General features: G+C 41.9%; 1 protein-coding gene across 6 annotated transcripts in view; it reads left to right on the top strand.

Moving 5' to 3' along the window:
* The first annotated feature begins 857 nt into the window (after positions 1-857).
* Positions 858-23803, top strand: part of C15H16orf70 (chromosome 15 C16orf70 homolog) — a 38039-nt gene continuing 15093 nt past the window's right edge. For 2 of the 6 annotated variants that reach the window (XR_005107644.1, XM_037409002.1), the window contains exons 1-8: positions 858-950; positions 1356-1483; positions 6527-6609; positions 10534-10617; positions 15236-15279; positions 15576-15655; positions 20211-20305; positions 22891-22988. Coding sequence is in view for 4 of the 6 variants with exons in the window: in XM_037409002.1 (XP_037264899.1) it covers positions 1420-1483; positions 6527-6609; positions 10534-10617; positions 15236-15279; positions 15576-15655; positions 20211-20305; positions 22891-22988 (548 nt within the window). In the remaining 2 variants the exon portion in view is untranslated. The other 4 variants (XR_005107643.1, XM_037408998.1, XM_037408999.1 and 1 more) reach the window with 3 other exon arrangements.

The following is a 23803-nucleotide window of genomic DNA, read 5'->3' as shown; positions in this document are numbered from 1 at the left end:
TCCCCCCACCCCCTGCCCCTTCTGGAGCATTCAACTGCCAGCAGAAGGAACTGCAGCCACTTCCAAACCTGGATGCTCCCGACTTACCATCACTGGTGCAGCCCCACTCCGGTGAACACACCGCTCCACGTGAGGCTGGCACAAGTCCGTACCCTCGGGTTTTCTCATTTATTTTTAATTCTTTGCTTATGTTGGGCAATGCTCAACCTGGTGCCATTCCTCCTGGTTTGGGTTCCCGTGGTAAAACCAGGTGATGGTCTGGCGTGGGGTGCATGGGGTAGCAGCAGTATCCCAGCAGGGCTCCGTTATCCCCAGCGGCTGCGTGGGTGCCAGCTGCTTGCACCTGGGGTCTTCAGGGTCTCAGCAAAGGGTGTTCACACGTGGTGACCCCCACCCTAGGAAGATGGACTTTGGGACGGGGTGCCTGGGGGTCAGCACCCCTGTTTTCTCAAGCCACAGGTCAGAGCCAGTGGCCTCATGACTACTTTCTTCCTTACTGAGTCATTCCTGAGCTTGTTCCAGCTGCTTGGCTCGTGCCACTGACTAATTTCTCCCTAACTCTTTCCCCCAGCCTGGCCCTTCAACTGGAAAAACTGGATGCAACTGGGCTGGTTTGGGTTGGTTTGTTTTTGTTGTTTTTTTAATCCTGCAGTGCCAGGCTGCGACGCGGCATAGTTAGGGCTTGCCTTGTAGGCCTGACACGCAGCTGGCGACAAGGGACAAGGGGGCAGCAGTGGGGCTGTACCTCCCCCCGCAGGGCAAGCCCCGACCCTCCCACGGCGGGACTCGAACCCTTGATTTTGTCCTCGCCAGGCCGCCACCTTCTCCCCTCACCCACGGCCGGAGGGCGGGGCATACCTTCCTGGCCCCGCCCCCGCCCTCCGTACCGCCCCACGCGCGGGCTCGCCTGACGGCAGCTGCAAAGCACTTTTTCAGCAGCCGCAAGTGAGGTGAGTTGCAGCCCCGCAGCGCGGGGGGGAGGGGGTTATCGGCCCCCCCCCGCTCCTTTCCCCCGGCGGGTGGGGGCCGCCGCCGGTACGTCCGGGCCCGGTTCCAGTGGGGGGCGGCCGGCGGCGGCTCCTCTTCTCTTCCCTTCCGCGGGGGGGCGGGCGGGCCAGCGGCTGCCCGCGCTCGGTGGCCGGGGCGGGGGGCGCGCAGGCTGCGGGCCGTGAGGGGAGCCCCGGGGCGGGGGGGTTGTTGCGGCTCGGTGGCCGGGCTCCTCCCCTCAGCGCGGCTCTGGGGGCCCGGCCGTGCCCCAGCGCTGCCGGCCGGGGGCTGGGGGTGGCGGGAGCCCCGGGGGGCTGGGGGCGGCGGGGCCGGGCCGCAGGTTGCCAGCTTCCCTCCGCTTCCCTCAGAGGTCCGGCGCAGCGACCGGGTGACCTGCCGTGCCAGCCCGCGGCCTCCGCGCTACCTGAGCCAATGCTAGATCTGGAGGTGGTGCCCGAGCGCTCTCTGGGGAACGAGCAATGGGAGTTCACCTTGGGTAAGTGTCTGCGTGTGGCCACCGGCCCGGAGCCGCGCCTGCCGCGGCCCCCCCCCGGGAACCGGTGGGCCGGAGGTTCCTCCCAACGCTTCCAGCGAGTCGCTGGAGTGAAAGGGAGGCAGAGAGAGCCAAGGCTCGCCTTTCTCTGTCGCTAAAAATACTAATGTACGAGCTTTAAGGGTCCTCTTGTAGCGGAGGTCTCATCTTCAGCTTTTGCACGCCAAGTTGGGCTTTGTGTATCAGCTTGTATGCTTGCTTCTACTTGTCTACCTCCTTTTGCCTTGCTATCTTAGACTAGTAATTTTTTAAAAAATAACTCCTAAAAGGAAGAGGTGTGGATGTACCAATTGTCACCTGAATGCCAGTCAGGTGATACCTGCATCTTCAACTTAACATAAATGCTGTGCTTTTCTGTACAAACTCTTCAAAAATATGAGTTGAGTTTCACAATCTCTTTGTGTTGTTGCTGGGTTGCGACATTGTAATGGAGAAGGTAAACTTCGGATAGGTTTTCTCAGGGTTAGATAACACATTTCTTCCCCTAATGATTTGTATTTTTTGTTTCTCTGAGAGGTCCTTCCCTACCATTCATTGCTCTAATTACTGCAATGGAAAGAACTTTTCCCTCAGCTTATGGAAGTTTGGTAAATTTTTGATAGGTTTTCTCGGCATTAGATAACACATATTTCTTCCCCCAATGATTTGTATTTTTTGTTTCTGAGAGGTCCTTCCCTACCATTCATTGCTCTATTTACTGCGATGGAAAGAGCTTTTCCACCCGCTGATGGAAATTTGGCTTGTGCTCAACCCAGGATACTTAAATGTACATTTGAAGCTCAGATGGTGTGGATTCCTCAGATGATCTGTGTTTTCAAGCAGATATTGATAGTCCTTAAAACTCCCAGAAAATACCGTAGCTGTTGTGTTTTCTGAGCGATTATTTGAGGTATTGGAGTTGGACTCTTTCCCTCAGTTTTCAGTCTTCGCTGTTGCTTTGTCTAAAGCACAGTCAATGGTAGTTGTAGTTTGACTAATGTAAACAGGGCTCTGCACGGCAGCTGCCTGTGTCTGCCAGAACTTGAATTACACTTCTACTTCTGCTTTTGTCACCTGTGATGGCAGGGGGACAGGCTGTTCCTTAAAAACACTGTTACGCAGCTGCCATGAGCTTGGGTCGCACCGAAGGAGTGGTGCTGTGACATGGAGTTGTTTATATGAAACCCACTGAACACAAATGCAGCTATGCTGCTGGGACTTCAGAGTCAAGTACAACTTGATGGCTACAGGGAGTGTTAGGATGGCTTTTGGAGGCTAATTATAGTATCTCAGGTCCCACCCTTTGAAATCTCAGTGATCTCCTTGTACTGCTAATACGTTTCTGTGCTCTGTGACCTTTCCTGATCCTTTAGTGCATGTATTACCTGAAAAGAAACGTGATTTTGAATTACATACCCTGACAATCCTTGTAAATAACATAGTACTGGCTTCCCCCCCCCTTCTCCTTATAAAAATAAAAAAGAGAAGAGAGAAAATGAGTTTCCTTTTCCCAAGAACCCCCTAAGAAGCCCATTAATGCAATCTCATCGTTAAAACTGTGTGTGTCCATGTGTACACAGACACACGCATGCATAGATGTGAGAGGGAGGAAACTCGCCTGCAATTCTTGGAGTAAACATAGCCACCACGTGATGTGTCTAATATATAATTAGCATGACCTGCTGGTATAGAGCAGGAGGCAGACTAGGTATTAAGATATTAACTTTGTCCTGCGCTAGTGATACTGTGTGAAAATTGCCCTTGCTTATACAGCTGGCTCCGCTGTGTTGGTGGTAGTGAGGCTGGAAGCACTGGTGTAAATGGGATTCTTGCTGCCAGTGGTATTCTGCTCATCGTTTGTGTAGATCTGCTCTTAGCAGAACTAATGGCAGTATTCCTGAACTGCTGCTGACTCTGGCGTTCAGTATTGTGCCCACAATGGAGATGACTGGGGGGAAATGCCAGGAAAATTTTTTACATGAGTTTTTGGATTCTGTTTCTGGCTCCGGTGTTGAGTCACTATGTGACCAGAGCATAAAAAATTTAACCAAGGCTGTGTTTTGTGTTCTATTAGATACCTGTGTCGTGGCACCTCTCGGGCTACATTCCTGCTGTTTTAAAGAACAATTAAATACTTATTCTGTAGTGCCTATAGCTGTATTATTAACGTTTGAAATATATAATTTCTAAGGCATACTTGCATTTCTCTTGCTTTTTATACTTTCTTTTCCTACTAAGTTTCACTTCTTTGATGTGTTATGATTCATCTTCTCTTGGTTTTTCTTGTATTCTTCTCTTTTATTCTCTCCTCTGCCTCCCTCCCCTTCAAGACACATAGTGTTAGCACAGGCTCTCGCTTCAGGCCATGTTGTTCATGACCAGTGTATGAGAGGAGTGCCTTGTGCCGCTTGTATCGCTCCAGCATTCAGAAAAGGAAAAAGTCTGTGTTATCAGAGCCCTGGCACTGGTCTTTGAGGGTGTTATTTGCCATGGCTCAGCTTGGTTGACTATCTGATGTGCTGGAAACCATGTTTGCTTCCCTGTTCCCCCTGACTGGTAAGCAGGGGAAAAAGAATTCTTTGTTTTCCTCTTTGACTGTAAAGGCTGATGAATGTTGAGGAAAAGGGGATGTTTTGTGTGCGTGTGAGAAGGGTGGAGAGAAATAACCCAGTTTCTTTACTCCTTTGGCTCCCTGCTAGTGGAGGCAAAGAGAGGATGCTGGCCGCTCCACACATGTTTCAGGTTCTGCAAACTGTTCTTGGAGAATTTAAGTTGCTCACTGTAGCTTTGCTAAGCAGCTGTGTGCAAAATCTTCTTGATTCTCAGTTACAGAAAACTGAATAAAAAAACCCAGCCCATGTCCATTTGCTTGCAGCTTGAGAAAGCTCTGAGTAAGAGAGTCACATGAGCCATCTGTTTGCACACTTACCAACCCAAGATTGCATCAGTTTACATCGGACTACAAACTGAACTTCGTGTTTGTGCACACTTTTTTTTTTTTTTTTAACCACATGCTTTTTTGCTGAAACCTTACCTACTTCTGGCACTTGCCATCAGCGTATAGAATCTGTCAGCTTGTTTGCTGGCTTTGCTTGAGCCTTTGCCACTTTTTTTTTTCTAAAAAAAAAAAAAAAAAAAAGCTCATGGTCTTACCTCTACAAGTCTCCCAGAAATACTGACTGTGAAAATGCGGTTTATATTTTTAAATCATCTTTATTTTTTCTGGAATCATAGCTTTTACTAGGTTAAGAAATGTGAAACTTTCACAGCAGCATCTTTGATTTTAGCTTCTTGCTCTTGTTTATATTTCTGTTCCATTTAAAAAATATTATCTAATACATAATAACTGTCTCTTTTAAAATCAGCTGCTTGGACTACAAGTTGACTGCTATTTCCTAGATAACAGGAACCAGTGCTGCTTTATTGTGTGTCTCTGTGCATTTAAATTTTATTACAGTTATTAAAATAATAACTGTTCCTTTTTATTTTATATCATCTTCTGGTCTATAATTTCTAGAAAAATTTGTTTGCAGGATTATGGGCTAGTGTGAAAAACAATTTCACAGAAACAATTGTTTATGGTATTTACAAAGCGAATTACTGCAGTTCTAATCTATAAACCTGTTTTGCCAAAACTTGATTTCATAATTGCAGAAAAGCTGCAGTTTATGGGCACGACAGGTGTGTTGTTTTATGCGACAGTGAAAGTAATCGGGTTTTTTAATGTTATGCTAGTATTACATTAAAGCAGGACCTGTGATGATTTAGGCGTGTGTGCTATTTATATATGTAAATATATACGTAGACAGAGAGGCAGTTTTCTTACTTTCGTACTGTAGATAAAGTCTAAAAGGTGTTTTGGAACATGATTTATGGTCTGATAGGTGTAGCTCATAACTAAAAAAAATTGAATGCCTTAAATAAGTACTTAATAAAGTTTACTTAAAGGCGTAGGAAAACTTTCCCTAATAAAGGCAACTTTCTTATAGTTTAAAAACTAGAAATAGAAAAGAACGGGGCAAGGAATGTAAATAGAGTGCTAGATAACTAATCTAAATTGACTTGCAGTAATTAGTAGGGAAATAAAACTTCACAATTATGAGCTCATAACCTCTCTTTATAAATGCCTGCTTTCAATCCAGGAACACGGTCACATTTCTTTTGGAAAGGCAACAAAGGCTTTAAGTGTGATAAAGGATGAGATGGTGCCGTGCTATTCTTTCTGCAGAATCAGCTGTTTCATTCCACTTTCAAAAATTTATAGCTGTAAAGATAAGATATACCCCGAAGAAGGAGAAAAAAAAAAATGGGGAAAAAAAGCCCTTGAAATTGTGTTAGAGGGTGAATGACTATTAAGTGTATTACTTCAGTTGAACCAAATTGTTTAGTGTGTTTATCTTGTCTGTAAACTGAGAAGATAAAGTTCCTTCCTTGACACAAATGTGGCCGTATCAGCAGCTGATGTGTAATGTGGCCTGTTAGGTCTAAGGAGAATCATTGCTCCCTTTTAGTAGTCATATCTATCTTGTATGGCTCCTCAGCACTTTATCAAGCGTAATAAAGGGTATGCCATAAAATGTGGTCCAGGAGCCTGCTGCATGTGTGCAGGAGTGCTCCAGCCAGCTCTGGGGGAGGTTGGTACAGGCTATTTTATCAGTTACCCAATTGCTGGCCCCAAAAAGCAGGGAGTTTTGTGCACTGGTGGTAGATCTTTGCTTTTTCTGGCTGAACTTTGCTGTTTAACTTTGTAGCTAGAGATACTTTTCTTTCCTATATGCCTAGCAAAACGGGTAGATAAACAATGACTTTTCTGTTAAAAAAAGAACAAACAGGCAGGTCTGTGCTAATACCATGAGTCAGGTAGCTTTATGTGTTGATTGCCTATCTTTCTGTTGTAATGCGCTGTTTGCTCATGATAGCTGTGCTACCTCATCTGTAACCTTTCTGTTAAAAAAACACTGGTAGCTGGCCTCTAAACTGAACCAATGCAACTGTTTTTATTTACAGGAATGCCGTTGGCTCAGGCTGTAGCGATTCTTCAGAAACATTGTCGCATCATCAAAAACGTCCAGGTTCTCTACAGTGAGCAGGTGAGTGGTGCGTGATCTGGCCAGGTCAGTCACCTCATCGTATCCCAGAATCAAGGCGTTTGGGGGGTATACTGATGCTGTGTCATGCTAACCTATGTATTGAGTGAATTGTGGAGCTACTTGAAATGGAATGGCACCAAATTATTGCCACCACATCAGAGGTGTAGTTTTTGTAACAGTTTCATGTCAAGTGTAATAATCCTCAGCACAGTGCAGTGATTTAACAGGTGTCAGTTTTGTATATGCAGTGGTGGGGTAGTATTGTTTTTCCTTTAAGAAGAGAAATGTTCTGTAACGAGCTGGATAATTTAATTCTAGTCTTTTTACATTACCGTTGTCAGGTGTTGCAGTATTTTTGAAGTAGTGAATCACTCATTGCTTCCTGCTTTTGTGTTTGGTTTAGCGGTGCTGAACTCCCTGAAAAGGTTTCCATGCTTTCTCTCTGGATCTGCAATCTTGTCTGCAGGAAGTGGATGCAATGATTTAAACAAGCTATAGATATTTTAATCATTCTTTGTAACAAAGTATTAACCTCCTAATATGTTTGACTTCCATCAAAAAGCAGATGAGAAGTGAAACCTTTTTAGATCGAATAAAATGTGGTATATACTCACCTTTACTTTGAAGGAAGTGGAAGGGAAGAGGAGATGGGACAAGGGAGGATTGTGACTTCAGACGTGTATTGTGTGAAATGCACATTAATCAGAAGATACTCTGATTATCATATGTTGCAGAAGTAGATCATCATATGATAGTCATATGTTGTAGATGACAGATGTTTACATCAGGAAAAAGGCAAAGTCTGCTAGAATGTGAGTTAGCGTCAAAATACTGATTGAGGCCTCGTGCATTTGCAGTGAATACTGAATGGCTAAGGAACAAACTTGACTGGCCTTTACTGCTGGATACATATGTAATTGAGTTATTTTTTTTGTTTCACATTATGTAGATTTATGGGTTTTATGATGACTGAATTGCAAATTGAAAATCTAGCTCCTTGTACTTAATGCATGGGAGCATCTGTCTGGTGATGAATGCATTCCTCATTATTTTTTTTTGTATGCTTTGGAGTCTTTTTCATTGTTCTTACCACAGTGCATTCCAGAATTATTTCTGGGTTTGTTAGATAAATGATGAGATTCCTGTTCCTCTCAGGTCTGTAGGATCACAGAAGGATTAGTGGTCCGGTGCTAGAAAGCAAGGTATACCGCTGCTTGGCTTTTTACGCCTCTAAAAGCTGCGTTGTGCTTCACTATGTACACTGAATTTTTATTCTGTCTGGGCGTTGGGGGGGGGGTGAGGGGCGTGTTAGAGCTTTTCTCCCCAAACTGTAATAAGTGTAAAGATGTTGTTTAACACCTGCATAGTCCAATAAAATAGTAGCTCTGAACTTTGTGGAAGAGTTGTGCTGATATTTTTTCTGTGTATTATTCCAGTTCAGTGCCTGATACTGGTGCAATTTTTTCCACATGCCACTCAGGGCCTGCAGTTGACTGTCTGGCTATATCCTCACCCTTGTGCAGAACATAGTGTGCTTTGTTAGCAGCTGAGCACAAAGAGCTGCTGCTGCAGCTCTTAGATGATCCAAAGCTTTACATAAACTTTGCCATGCATAACTCTTGTCTACCTAAACTACACCTGAAACGCCTTCATGTCTGTCTTCTTTGCTTTCCATAAGAATGCCTTTGAGCATAGCGATCAAATGTTGTTTAAAGTTGTTGCATCTAAAGCGCTGCATTTCTGGTCCTGAAACTCCAGCAGCAAGTATTTCCTTTCAAAAATATATGATAATTAAATGCAATTAGATCTGCCTATGGCTCTCTTTGTAACTTGACATAAGTGGGATGCCCAAACTGTGCCAAAAAAGTTTTTGATGAACCCTTTCCTGTGACTAAAGAATTTTAACTCCTTTTTGGTCAGTTTAGGTGGGGTACTTAATCACCTTTGTATGTTTTCTTTTCCTCTGGATTTGTGTCAATGGGATTGTTTGGTGATAACAGTTTTTCCTGCAGCTTTATGTAGATTAGCAGTGCAGCTGCATGTCCAAGTTCCTTCAGGGGGGACTCTCCTTCCTGGCATCATCTTTCATACTTGAGATTATATTTTGTGTATTAAGTCACATGAACTAAATTTGCGCCCTTGAAACTTTTCTTCTATTAGAAAATATGCCAGCATAGAACAGAAGCTCTTTGCTCTACTAATTATCAAGCTTTTCCTCAGATTTTTTTTTAACCCACTCAAAAGTACTTGTAATTCCATAATTAATGAAAGCATAACTTCATGAAAATTCTACTTAGAAACCAGTGAAATGCAGAGCATATCCTATATCAGAACAACTCTGTTGGTATATTTAAATGCAACATGACACGTGGTGGGTTTTTTTGCTCTGTAGCCTTTCTAAATTGGTTTTTAAAAAAATAATTGGATTTTTTTTTAAAAAAGGCTGTCAGGATCAACATTAGACCTCTTTATCTCAGGCTTATGGTGATGCTGCAGTGCTGCTTCCGTTGTCCACGGTATCATAAAAGTTTGCCAGCGATAGTGAAGCATTGATGCCGTTGTGCGAGGCACTGTCAAGTTTTCATTTAGAAGACAGCTTCCGTGCTGCATCACCAGTGTTCAAGAAAGTGAGTTCAGGCTGAACCTGCTTCAGGAAAAGCTACTGGAGTGATCAATGGGGTTTGGGAGATCGGCATCACGGGGGAAGGAAAGCCTTGTGCCTTGGTTTGACCTAGTGATGTGAAGCCTGGGATCTGATCACTTAAATATGTTGTTCGGGAGGGGGTGGGAGGTGCGCATGAGAATGCAGAAAACTTATCCAGGCTAGAAGACAGTGCTGGGGTGAGAATAAACAGGTTTGAAGACTGAGGATGAAAATTAGTCTTCTGACAGTCAAAACACAGACCTTCTCCCAGTAGTGCAGAGGGGAGAATAACAGTTTTTAATATCTTATGCGTAATTCATGGAAAGAGCTGTGTGGTGGGGCTGCCAGCATTAGGAGCTCGTATGTGCCCCAGATGTCCCACCCCCATTCTGTCTTTTGCTAGATAACTTCTTGGTGCAATTCTAGGGCATGGATATTGCTGCCTCTCTGTTGTTCAGCCTTTTTTTTTTTTTTTTTTTTTTTTTTTAAATCCGAGGAGACAGTTGTGAAGGGTGGAGCTTTGTGGGGCAGATGTTTTAGATGGTACACAATCAAATAGCTGAACTGGGGCCAGCTGACTGTGTATGCATGGGTTGTACTGGTAGGGGAGTGAGCAGCTTCCACAGTGTCGCAGCAGACTGAGATGGCGTACAGCCTATACAGACACCAGTGGAGCCAGTGGAATGTCTCCTATTGACTCCAGCAGACTGCAAATTAAGCTTTTAGTTGTTATGATTCACAGTAACTAAGGAAACCTAAATTCACAACATAAGAGTCTGAAGCCTTCCTTTTGAGGCTCGAAACAGACTTTTTTTTTTAAATTATTTTTATGTATAAGTGGAAAGCCCTCTTGCCATTTTTTTGTCAACTGTATGCTTGGTTCTGATGCGAGACTTGTTGAGCTGGGCTATTATTTTTGTGTGCCAGGAGCGCAACAGACTGTCCCTGAATGATGTCTCTGATGCTAAACTTGGAATGTTAATTTTCAAGGTGTTTGGGGTTTTTTTCTTCTCACTTGAAGTAATGGACAGCCACTCTTTTGGGAGCTTTTTCAGGGTCCAGATCTTAGACAAGCACTTCTATTTCTTTTCATAAGGAAACTGAAGGGGTTAAGAGGTTTGGCCAAATGCATTTTCGTTAGGCTTATTGGTTGAACAAGTGGTTCTTTTCTGAGACTGTTTTATTTTTCCAGAGTAACCAATTTATACAATTATATATATAATCTTAACAAAGAAGCTTTGAAATTAAAAACCTAATGGCTTTTTTTTTCTGTTTTACAGTCACCTCTTAGCCATGACCTCATCCTTAACCTGACTCAGGATGGAATCAAACTGCTGTTTGATGCTTTCAATCAGAGACTTAAGGTAATAAACCACCCTTCCTGCAAACAAAACAGTGCAAACCAAAACCGTAGACTATATTGACGACAGAGTGTTAAGTATGTGGCTCTTTTAGACATTTAATTTGCCATGGGTAGTTGTTCTTTTGTGACGGTGGACTGCATTTCTTTGCTTTGGGGGTTAAATCTTTAACATTGCACTGGGCACTGTAAGAGTGCCCTAGGAGCAGGTTGGGCCAGTGTGGTCTCACTTGCCCATCTTGTCTCAAGTTGCAGCAGAAGCTGCAAAAGGCCGTTACTAAAGCGAAGCGTAGGATTTGAAATCAGATCATTGATTAATGCAAGCCAGATAGTGTTGCTTTCTGCCCAGGTTGTTCCTTTATCTGGGCTGCCGTTTTATTTTTGAAAGTAAGCTTGCTTCCTCCTGTTCTTAGTTTTCAATTGAGGGCATAAAAACTGCCAGAAAGCCATATTCAGGCCTCTTGTGAGCAGCTGCCTCCTGCACTGACTTTAGTGTGTTCTGGATGAGTTTTTATTCTTGCCATTAAAGTCCTTAGCCCAGCAATGTTGCTTTGGTTCTTTTAGGTGACCAGTTGTTGATCTGCCTCTCTCTTTGTGTGTAGTTAAGATGAAGAATAATGGGTAGGCTGGTCGCCAACCTCCTGTTGTATTAGTTTGCAAAAAATGTGTTATGAAAGTGGTATGCTTCATTCATACAAAATAGGTGACTGTGGAACTGTAGGCATAGGACTAGATCAATACAAAATTTTGAAAAGCTTATTAATGAAAACATTTGAAAGATCTATATGTAACTTAGTTGTTCAGGGTGGTCCTTTTTGGCAGGACCAGCTGTGCTGAGCAGTTGTCAATGTGGTTCTTGCATGATGTGCGCAAATTTCTGTGTGCCCAAAGTTCCCAGGTGTTGATATGGCTGACTGGTTGAGAGTGTACTCTAACTGCTGTGCTACTTACCATACGAAAGCAGAAGTGTGGAGTTAAATGTGATGCTACAAAATGGAATACTTACCCTTTAGGTAAGTCTGGAAGGTGTGCTCGCATCCGTACTTTCAAGCTTTGGAACAGTGGTAGGTGTTCCCCTTATGTTTGTAGAACAAGAACTTACAAGGTCTTGTTCCCCTTACTCTTGTTGCCAATAAAACCAGCAGCAAAATGTCACCTTCCACAATGGCAGCCTAGTGCTTTATCCCCAAAATGACTTTTAAGAGTGTAGCAGCGTGCTATTGGCTGAAACTTGAGCTCTTCAGATACTTTAAATATACATATAAAGTTGTTGAATAGCAATCCAAATCAGTAGTTGTTAGAAGTACTTACTTCTCTAGTAGTAACCTGTAACACTGTGGTATTTTTATTGGTTATTTTATTTTTAAAAATCTTTTATATTAACTATAAAAATACACATTTTGAGGAACAATTTTCAGTTCAAATTGAGCTCAGATGGGGGACAGCAGAGTACTTTTTGGCCGGATTTCAGTTTGTAGTTACCTTACGGTAGTTTCTGTTTATGAAGTCATTCTGTAATAATGGGGGTTTTATTTTTGTCAAGATTTAGAACTTAATTATTCAGACTGTGTATGTGAATTTACGATTTTTAAGAGGCTGTCTTGAAAAATCTCTCAGATGGATCTTTATCAGTGTAAAGGAAAATCTACAAAATCTTTCAAAAATATATTTAATTCTTAAGGAGACTGAACTCAAAACTGACATAATTCCTTCAAGTGCATGGGTTGCTTACTGACTTTTTTTTGGAATGTTGCAATCTTGTAGTGTTTTTGAGGTGCTGTAACTAGTATATGCCATGTCTCTTAAGCTCTGGGTTTTCAGAGTCTGACAAAAAATAATCTATTGTGGTATGTTGTGGTTGAGTGGTCTAGTAGTACCTTTTGTTTGTTTTAACTATGGGGAGTAAAGCTGTTTAAATGCATACAATGCTTTGAAAACTTACACTTGTAAAACGGTTCAGAAAGCATTATAGAATAAATTCTATGGGCTTAGTTCAGAAGTGAGCAACAGGACTTGTGTAGCTGTAGAATAAGTAATGGCTGTTAAGATGGTATGACTCTGTGTTTTCAGTGTTGCTCAGCAGCAGCAAAACTGGAAAAATCAGGATGCCTTTTTGCTTTGTGTGTTGTTTTTTTAATACCCACTTGCCATTAAATTTGGTTGAGAAAAAGACTGAAATACAGGCTTCTAAAATGGAAAGTCTTGGCAGACCCAAAGAATTGCAGGGTCTATTTCCTGGTGCAGGAATAAAGCCATAGCAGTATTCTTAAAAAGTTTCTTCCCTTTTTTTCAGGGAGGGGAGGAAGGCTTGTGCAGTCTCTCTACTCAGCTTCCATAGCCAAAGCACTGCAGGAGGTGCTGCTAACGTGAATGAGTAGATCCAGGACCAGGTTTTGAAAACATTGCTATGAAATTGAGCAGCGAGGTCTCTCGCATACATTCTCTCTAAGGTGGAGAAAGAGTTAGATTTCACAGTGTTGGTCTGTTATTGCTGGTTAGTAGATACCTGAACGTTTTTATGAGTCTTGCTCAGTACTAATTATTAAAACAGTGAGTGTAACAAAGCATCAGGTTTTACTCATTTAAACCAACTGCCTTCTGGCTGTGTAGTAAGCCCATCAAAGAATAGTCCTTGGTCTTAGTTTTTGTTCCTCTGCAAGCAAAAAGAATCATGTTAATCCTTTTGTCAGTGTAGCTTCTGTAGTTTTAAAAATAAATCCTCTTCTAGTGCGATGGCCTGTTGCAGTGTTTCTTCAATATATCTTTCATGAGTTTTATGAGCTCTTTTGACTGCCTTTAAGTTTTGCTAGGTTGCGCTTGTTTCTTCCTCTGCTGTTAGTAAAAAGAAATGTTGAGGTGAATAGATCTGTCTGAATCGTGGGAAGAGGGCTGATGGCAAATCGGTGCCTGTTGGCTGCTGTCAGGGTGTTTCTCTCGTGGGGGACCTCGTTTGTGCAACATGCTGTTCCTCATGCACTGCTCCTTCTTCTTCCGCTCATCCTTTTGTCTTCTGCCACCACAGTGTCTTTCAGCAGAACTTCAGGAGAGTGCCCAGTGCTCTCTGGTAGTTGCTGCAAAATGAGATGTGTGTGGCGAGTGGTTTTCTCTATTTTCAGAAACATTTTCTGAGGGGAAAAAGACAGTGTGCAAGGTCACTAAAAAAATGTGAAGTCATTCCTAGCTTTTCATAAAAGTAGCCTTTGTTTTTAACAAGCTGTGCAGTAAAGGAAACCTGGGCATGTCAAACCACATTTGGAATAAAATACTGGATAACCACGTTTTTCCAAGAAGCTTAATTTGAAGTATATTTATTAAGAGGAAAAACTTGATAGCTCTTCTTTATGTTGATTCTGCCAGAATGTTCGTTTGTTACTTGCTTTGTGCTATACTTGTTGCTTATGTCCTGAAGAGTGTGGGCTTCCTGAGCAAACAAAGTGCAGAGAACTCTTACAAATTTTTATGAGTCAACAGTGTACCATCAAATGTTGACTTTTTTTTTTCCTAGTGGTTTAAGCATTGCAAGTTGTCTTATTTAGGGTTATTTGCTGGGCATCTCCCAAAACCAAGACTTCCTTCTTAGCTGGTGATATTTTTAGGCTTTAAAACCATCTTTCATAGCAAGTTCCCTGGGGAATTCTGCTTTATTCTCTAGCCGAAGAGAGAGTCCTTTCTGAATCTGCCAGTGATTTGTTGGAGGATTATACAAAGCAGTAAAAAGCACTTTACCTTTTCTTTGCAGCGGTTATGATGTGCTCTACGTATTTTCCTTTTCCTGCTGACACAGGAACGCATCTGTAGGGTGGAAGAAGCTTGTGTTTGACCATGGTTACTCACCAAAAATTATGTGCTTAAAGCCCAGTCTAGCCTCAAGATTCAGTAACAGTCACATAAAAATGATACGAAATCACTCAGATGGGCGTTTGCAGTACTGTACTCAGAACAAAGGATCCATACCTAGTATCTACAGAGAGGAGCTCCTTGGATTATTCAGTAAGGTCTAAAATATTCAAATATCAGAACTAGGTATCATGGCTTGCTTGGGTTCTTTGTGGGCTGGTCTTCTGATTATCTTCTGTAACGCTGGAGAGATTGCTGGATGTCTCTTTATGAAATGGATTACTACTACTTAATCTTGCCGTGTTCATCTTTTACTTCAGAAGGAGTTTGGAAGTTAGAGCAGAGCAGTGGATGCTAGGACTTCCTGCATTCTCCAGGGTAATAAGAGCAACACAAGGAAGAGCCTACTGTTTGACATTGATTAGAGGGTTCCCTAATTAGCTGACCTTTGCTATTACTTTCCTTTGAACTTGCTTAAGAGTAATTTTGCAGCAATAGAGATGCTGGTGAATGAGTGAAAAGATGGCTTTCTGCAGGTCAGCGCTGATTTACGCGGGATCTGGAGGTCCTGTACTGAGCCCATAGTTGTTCTTCAGTACTTGTTTCAGATGTGCAGTTGCTGAGTCAGTTTTCAGAGTTTTGTCTCTCGGTGTGATTTATCCCAGCAGAGGTCTCTTCAGGAGGGGAGCGAGCAGCACTAGCTAGGCTGGCCTTGTGACAAGAACTTGCCTCTGTGTGACTAGTGGGAGTGTGAGGTGTGGTAATGTTTGTTTCCTGTCTTTCAGGTGATTGAAGTTTATGACTTGACTAAGGTGAAGTTAAAATATTGGTAAGTGATGTAAGGCCTCCTACGACTTTTTCTTGATTACAGTGACTGGTTTCTCTCCCTTTTCTGTCCTGAATTCATTTTTTCAATCATTCCTGTTAAAACCCCAAAATAACTGTCAAAAAAGAAGGTAGATAATTATCCTTTCTTGAACGTAACACTTGGTTTAATTACCATTTTATTTTCCTTCAGTCTTGGAGACTCTTTTTTTCCAATTTAAATGTAGTATTGCTGTTAATAAACTTTTGTAGCATCTGTTCAATATTCTTAAGGCAGATTTGTTTTGTTTTCTTTTTCAGTGGTGTCCATTTTAACTCTCAGGCAATTGCTCCAACCATAGAACAAATTGATCAGTCGTTTGGAGCAACACATCCAGGAGGTAAGCTGAAGTGTTTCTGAGAAGCGCACCTAGATTGACAGACTTGTTTCTAGAAATTCTTTCCTGTATGTCTGCCTAGAGAAACATGTAGACACTTCTGTGGTCAAATGAGCTGAAGTTGTGTTCCGGAACGGTTGTATTCTTATAGCTGGGATATCATGTAAAATGTACTGTAAGTTTAACTGTGACTCTTTTTAAGTGAAATAGTGAGACAGAGAGTCATTGGCACAGGATGGTGCGTTCAGATATTATTGATGATCTGTTTTGAACAGCCAGTACCAGAAAATTGTGAGCTTTATTGTGTAAGAACAACAGCATCAACCTTCTTATGCATGGTCAGCTCTCAAGTGTCCTTAGGGATTAAGTATGCCATGAAGCCTACAGACATCTGAGCCGATCTCTGCGTGGGGTCAGCCAGGACTGGTTGCTCAGGCTCTGTGCTCTGAGAACGTGGTTAACACCCCTGCTAGGGCAGGGTCAAGTCTGAGCCTGTGTGTAACTGGCTCACGTCTCCTTCCCGTTTCTGGGAGCGCTGGGGAGGTGTGAAGTCAGCCTAGGTGTGGCATGACTGGGACAAGTTTAATTAACCTGGCTGAACCCACTCTGGCTCTTGCACTGCTACTTGGCTGTTCACCACCGCTGCAGCAGGAAAAAGACTTATCTTTCAGCTCCTTGTTTGTATGTGAAAATGGAGAGTGTATTGCAGGGGTTTGTTAGGTGATCAAAATAAGCCAGTGGTGAAACACTGAAGAGGATCTTTACAATTAAACTGCTCAGGAGCCTTCAAGAAACAGAGCCGCAAACTGGCGTAACAGGAAAGAAGATTAACTCCATATTGGCAAGATACCCTTTTTAGAGCATAATTTTCTATTTTTAGCTTAGCCCAGTCCATTTGCAGTAGTCAGGCTGATCCCAAATAGGCTAGTGTTCTCAGTGATTGATGGTGATTGCATATCCAGTCTTTGTTCCTGTTCTCTGCAGGCAATCTTTTGCACGTTGCAGAATAGGATTTATTAACTGTGGAGGGTCATGTGGCTAAAGTAATATCACTGCATAAAAGCCTGCTGTAGCAGATGAGTATCAGATGGAGATAAATGCAGTTTGGATGGCTTCTAGTCATAATACTCCAAGGACCAGAATTGGCCTTTTTAAGCTTTACTTTGGTCATGGTCTTGACATTTCCTCTTAGGTAGAAACTCCAAGATATATAGTTAGAGCTGTTATAGAAATATCATGTACAAGAGACTACGTAGAATTTGGGAAGGGTGAAAGCAGTTCCATATCCTTGACAGTTTGTAATTTTTACTTGCTCTATGGCGATAGTTAATTTGCAAATATTTAGAGGTGAAGTGCCTGCAAAATTGTGATGATATGAACCATAAAAATACATACCCAGCTGTAAGCACTGCTTATGATAGGAATAGCATGTTTTATTACTGCATGGAATTGTATGCAAGCACTTAAAAACAGTTTGGCACCACATGTCCTTGTGCTGAATTTGCCAGATCTTGCGCGTCTGTCATACTCAATTAAGAGAACTTGCCCACTTGCTTCATCTGATGATAGTTTTTCATAACATGTTTTCATCCAGTGACATGTAGTATGAAAATGCCTTTATTAAAATGTTGGCCTCTTACCATTTCACTAGTGCATTATTCAGTTTCCTCACTGCAAGGTTGGTATCTTCCATTAACAGCCTGCCTAGCAGCAGTAAATGCTCTCTATTAAGCTGCCTGTCATAAACAGCTTGAACTCTATCATGCAATGCAAGTTGTGATAACTTTTATTTCTTCGTATTTTCTGAAACAGTAAAGGCAAAGAACCAGAACAGTTTTCAGCATGTGGGAGGGATGATTACCATGTTTTCATGTCCCACAAAAAATTGAGTTGGGATGGGGAGAGAGAGGTGGGAAGCGAAACCTTCCTCCTGATGTGACCAAAGTACCAAGTGCCAGTTTTCATGAATGAAAGTGTGACACAACCATCCCATTTTTTCTCTGTCCTAACACTTCTCCAGAACTCCAACACAAGCTCTTGAAGTTTGAAAGTATTTTCTTGTTCACGTCAGTGTTAAACTCGACAGAATTTCAAACAAAATTGTTGTCTTTCACTTAAAACCAAGGTGGTTGCAACAGAACTTTCCTGCAACAGGATACAGTGATAGTTTCAAAACTTATTTCAAAAGGTTAGCCATGGTTTTGTGTTGAAACCAACCTTCAGCGAGCAGTTCTGGTTTTGCCAAATCAGTGGTTTTGAAAAAGAAGAGTCATCAGGAAAATTGCAACCGGCTTCATTACTTTTTATGTTAGTTTGAAACATCATAGTATTTTTGTCATGGGGCTGACTGAAATATGACCACTTTGGAGGTTGACGGCTTTGTCAAAGCCAAGATTTCATCCCACATTTCCATGATTCTCTGACCTGACCTCCTGCTGGGAAGCGCTTGCTCTTGCCAGTGGTTCTGTTGAAATCGCATCCTGTTCTGAGTCCTCGTGGATGTGGCTGTTTGCCGAAGTGCCATTCAGCATGGGTAAGCACTGTGGGATTGAACTAAAGAAATAAGGTAAAAGAGAAAAACCACCATCCTTCCCTCCTGCCACAGTGGCCTTGCAGGGATAGGAGTGGTTCCTGTCTTCGAGCTCTGTAACTTTCGGAGACTTTGGAGCCTGCCCAGGCACCCATGAGGTGCCAGGAAAGTCTTGTGTCTGATACCAGTAAGGCTTGACTTTTGGATCTGCCTCTGCTTTTATCAGAACCGTGTCCGTTCTGCAGCCTCGCTGTTGTCGGTGGCTTTGTCCCATCCTGCTCTACAGAAATGTTTCCCAGCTGGTCACACTCTGTTGCTTTCCTGGAAGGCAAACTCTCCCTCACCGGGAGTACAGCAGCAAAGAAGCAGTCTTTTTGCTTTTGTCAGCAATTTTGAATGGAATTATTCTGCAGGGTACCTGTATAGTAAACAAAAAGAAGAATAATTTTTAAAAAAGGCTTACCTTGTTCAGGCATGTGGTTGTGACATATGGTCTTGAGGGAAGCATGAGAGAACTTCGTAAGGATAAAACCATTCCTTGCCCTTTAAGCCTAAGCATCCATAAACATTGCAGGGGATGGGAACTGATGCGATGTGTATAATCAGATATCACACTTGGCGTGACTAGGGGAAAAACACTGCTCCAGCTGGCTGTGGGCTTTGGAAAAGATGCATCATAATTCATCACATGAGAGATTTGTGTAATTTTCCTGCCGATCAAAACATTTCCCTCTCCCTGCACGTTTTCCTTTGAGTGACAGGCAGGGAAAAGGCTCTTAACCAGCACATTCTGCAGAAAAGGCATATAATAACTTTTGAGAGCTTAATGCTTTATTGCTCAACTACTATTTTTCTGTCATGGGTGGTCTGGCATTGTCCAGATACCTTGTGACTTGTCTCAAGTTGAACATCTGAAAGGCACTTGGGGTGGGGTGAATATTTATATTTTCTCTCTATGCTCTGTCATCTTAAATATAAAATTGTAAGGGGAAAAAAGGGAATATTGAATCAATTTCCTTTGGTGAAGTAGAAGAAAGCAGCTTCTTTTGTTGGAGTGTTTCTTTATGGTTTTTTGCCTCTGTTTTCAAACTGTTTTGCAAATGAACCAGCCTCTGTGTGTTACAAGAACACTGTGTTACCCCCAGCAGCTACTGGGCACAGGTTGAAGTTTGATAGCATCAATCCCAAAACTGTTCCCAAGCTCCCAGTCTCCTAGGCTTGTTTTTAAGCTTTCCACAGTCTCTCAAAGCAGTATGTTTTGTTAGAGTAAGTACTGGGATAGACTTCTGTTGCTGTTTATAGTTGATGATGTGCAATTTATTGCAATAAATTGGGACATCTCGTGATGTGATGACAGCTAGAAGCCTGTGCGTGTTCTAATTTATTACTGCTCTTTGTAAAAGCAGACTGATCGGCTAGTGTTTCTGGTGATGCTATTTTTAATTACCACTCTTAAGTGGCCTAGAACCTGCGTGTCTGAAGTATTTCCTCCTTGCGCTGTACCAGTCAGGATCACGAGTAGCTGAACTGGTGCATGTGAGTGGGAGCTCCTCTGGGCAGGTGGAGGTGGCAGGGAGGTACCTGTCAGCTCCCACTGGAACGTGCTTCCCGGTGGGGTGAAATACGGAATTTATCAGCATTCTGGGCACATCAGTCTGAAGGATTTTCTGGTTAATATTGTACATTCACATAACGCTGAACAGAAGTGTACTAATAGTGGCTGTTTAAACTGCTTGAGGGATGTTAAGGTGTAACTGATTGTGTCATCCTGTATAATTGTATCATTGGGGATAGGTTAGCGCCTACAGGCTTGCATAGGCAGCTGTAATGAATCTAAGGTTTCTCTTATTGCTGTGTTTCTACTGCAACAAATAAAAAGCAAAACTATTACTGTCCTGTGTAATTGTGTTCCTCCTACATCTTGAGACGTAGTTAATTCATTGAGGTGATGAAAGTGCTGTTAGACGTGAACTGGAAAATTTTTCATTTATTTTGGTAACCCTGTTTTTACTTTCTTTTCCCTTTTAGTGTATAATTCAGCTGAGCAACTCTTTCACCTCAATTTCAGAGGACTGTCGTTTTCTTTTCAGTTAGACTCCTGGACTGAAACTCCGAAGTACGAGGTCAGCAATCATTCTTAGTTAATGGACAGTCTTTTTGCCACTGGTATTTGCGAAGTATCACCTACAGAGTGTCTTGCCTGCAAGCAAAAGAAAATAGTAATTTAAAAGGAATTTAACTCCCCAGTTGTGCTTATTTGTATTTTATTCGTATTCATTCAAAAATTTAAAATTTTCTTCCCTTTAGCAGAAGGCATATGCTTAGAAGTGTTGCTTGCATTGTGAACTGGGACTAGCGATTTTGTTGTTGAAAGGAGTCTTCTAAAAATGAGTGCTGTCTGTGCAAATACGTAAATATTAAGCAATCTACTGGAGGGCTGTTCTTTTATCAGATATTTTTGAATCTCATCAAAACAATTATGCAACTAAACTAGGATAGAGTTCGTGAAATACATTTTCATCTTAAGTGTCCTTCAGTTTGAGTGCTTTTAGAAAGCCAAATGAGCGAGCTTTATTTGTAATACCTGTTAGCATATTCACCAAATGTTCAGATGAGTTACTGAGTAACTAAACATTACTGCATTCTCTGAAATCTTTGGAAATCCCTCTCTGTAGTGGAAACAAGATCAAGTCTTCTGTGGTTTCCACCTACATTAATGAAAACTTATGTGTAACTTGTTTTGTGTGAGAATGGAAATGCTCTTGGTTGTATTATCTAGGCTTCTCAGTTAAAAAGAATGCATGCTGTATGGAATTAAAATAAGAAGGAGCATATAAAGAGCCAAAACAAAGTGGGGAGAAAACAACCAATGTGATGACACATGTTCTATGTCACAGCCTGGTACTTCAGTAGTTGTGTCTTGATGTGCTACGAGAACGGGGTAGCTGGGGGAAGTTACTGTTTAGCAGTAGTGAAAGTCAGTTGGGTCTCAGAAATATTGGAAGGTAAATAGAAACCAAATAAGCCAGACAGAAGTAATGTCCCAACAAAGAGTAGTTGGGTTTCATGCAAGAGTTCCTAGGACATTTGTGAATAACATGGCTAAGTTGCTAAGGAAGACAATTGTTATACCAAAGACTTGAAAAGATAACAGAATCATAAAATAGCTCAGGTTAGAAGGGACCACTAAAGGATCATGGAGTCCAAATCCTCAGTCCTTGCAGGACTGCCTAAAAACTAGAAGATGTAAAAATAAAGCTGCTAGGATCAGTTTTAGCCATTGCATCTGTGTCTTGTTTTGGTACGTGGTTCAGTTAACTAAGAAAATAATTGGGGATACTTACAGAATGCTTGGTGCGAATATGCTTTGAGAGGGACATAGCATGGTTCGTGGATGATAGCTCTTTGTAGCTGCTGGAACAGCGGAGAAAATTTTACCTTCTCAAAGCCTTTCATCCAGTTGTTCAAACAGGGTTTGTAAAATGTTGTTTGTGCAGAGTGAAAGGCAAAATTCTCCTCAGGATTATAAACGAGTTGAAACAGGATAGTTTAGAGAACAGAGTAGTATAAAACAGTCCACAGGGAGCATGACTATTGTAGATCCTTTTAGGGAGGAACATTAGGAAAGACTGAGGAGTGAAATGAAACTGGAAGATGGCAAAATCTTTCAAGTTCAGAGAGGATTCATGCTGGAATGCGGAACTACCTAGCAAAACAGTGTAGTCTTTGCACATGGAAGTGAAAAAACTGAGGAAAACTTTGGGTGTTGCAAGGTGGAAGTATGTTCAAAAGCTGACTACTTTAGAAAGCTGTGTTTTGAGGTGTTCGTGTTCTGGGTAAATTCAGAAAGAGGATTGAAATCAGGACATCTCTAGATTTGCTAAGTAGTGAAGGTTCCTGTCTACATACTTACAGTAGCTGAAATCATTGCTTTGGGTTAATTTCTTTCTGCCTAAGTACAACTTTTTCTGTTTACCTTTTATGTGATGTCCTGCTAAAGTACACCAGGGTAATAGTTGGCATATTGCACATCTTGGTTTTGTTGAATGCTTGTGACAAACTTAGTTTCTTTTCTGTCCAGGGCTAGTAAAGTATGTTGAAGTCTTGGAGAAGGTCCTGTCATCTTCAGAGTTGAAAGAAATAGGCTCTTACTGTACTAGAAGAATGGCTCTGACTTCCTTAAAATGCTTTCTTATTTTATGAGAACACTCAAAGTCTGTATCAAAAGCAGTATGTGTAAGACTGTGGCGATAAGGAGAGCAGAAAATCAGATAAAGGCGTTTTACAAACCAGCAGAAATGTTTAAAGGCTGAAATGAATGCAGTGGGAGGCAAGAAAGAAGGTTCTGCCTTAAAGATACAGCATTACAGTACAAATATGTTTATGTTAGTAGTACAAATATCTTGTTAGTTGCCAGTGATCAAGAAACTTGAATCCTCAGTACACCATGGCTAATTGTTCGGCTAGTGCCATCTTTTGGTGGACAAACGCAGTGAGCATTTCACCCCAGCCTGCGGATCCCGGGGTGGTGTAATGTAAAGAAGCACCATCTAGAAGGGCTTTTAATTGTTGGGTTTTACCCTCTTTGGTTTTTTTGGTTAGAGACTTACCTGAATTGGTAAGCATATACTGTATTTCTAACGTAATCTATAACTGACCTGAAGTGTCTACTGTGTCATGTAACAAGAATGATTTTGTATATCCGCAGCCTAACTTTGCCCACGGTCTAGCCTCTTTGCAAATTCCGCATGGTGCGACTGTGAAACGCATGTACATCTACAACGGGAACAGTCTGCAGGATACCAAGTATGTACAGCTTGTTGTGCTGTTTTGATCATTTAGCATATACTTTTTCTTCCTCATTTATTTAGGGTTTTGTAAATGCAAAATACACACTTTTTTCTAGTACAGTTTGGGTCTTTTGTGAACTTGATAGTGTACGGAGTGCCTTTAGATACCAGCCTCTTTCAAATTTCCATAGGTGGTGTCCTCGGACATTATAATCAAATATTGATTTGATTTCTGTTGCTATAAAAACAGCTTGGCTCAGCTGTAGTAGGCTTCAATTGACCTGAAAATGAATTAAGTAAGTAAAGGGGGAAATATAGTAAATCTGGTAAGAGAAGCAGTTGGGCTATCGTTATTGAAGATCTGGATGGGAGGATTGAGTGCACCCTCAGTAAGTCTGCAGACAACACCAAGTCGGGGGGAATATTGACCTGCTGGAGGGCCAGCAGGCTCTGCAGAGGGGTCTGGGCAGGCTGGACCCATCGGCCAAGGCCAATTGTATGAGTTTCAACAAGATTCAGTGCTGGGCCCTGCATGCAATGCTACAGGCTCAGGGAAGAGCGGCTGGAAAACTGCCTGGCAGAAAAGGACCTGTGGGTGCTGGCTGACAGCTTGGCCCTACCAAGGGTCTTAAGCCTAAAAATACATTTTTAATTATTTTTTATAGCTAGAAGACTTAAGCCATATGCATAACCTACCATATATTCAATATATTTGCAGTTACCTGATTGAACTTGCTATTCTGAGGAAACTAATCTTCATGGCTAAATACTAATGGAATAGTTATCTTTTAATATGGTTAGTGTTTTCATGGTATTGTATTCTGTCGTCTT

The sequence above is a fragment of the Falco rusticolus genome, chromosome 15 (genome assembly GCF_015220075.1).
Source record: "Falco rusticolus isolate bFalRus1 chromosome 15, bFalRus1.pri, whole genome shotgun sequence".
NCBI lineage: Eukaryota > Metazoa > Chordata > Aves > Falconiformes > Falconidae > Falco > Falco rusticolus.
The sequence above is the reverse complement of the archived record's forward strand: the minus strand, read 5'-3'. Positions and strand labels throughout refer to the sequence as shown.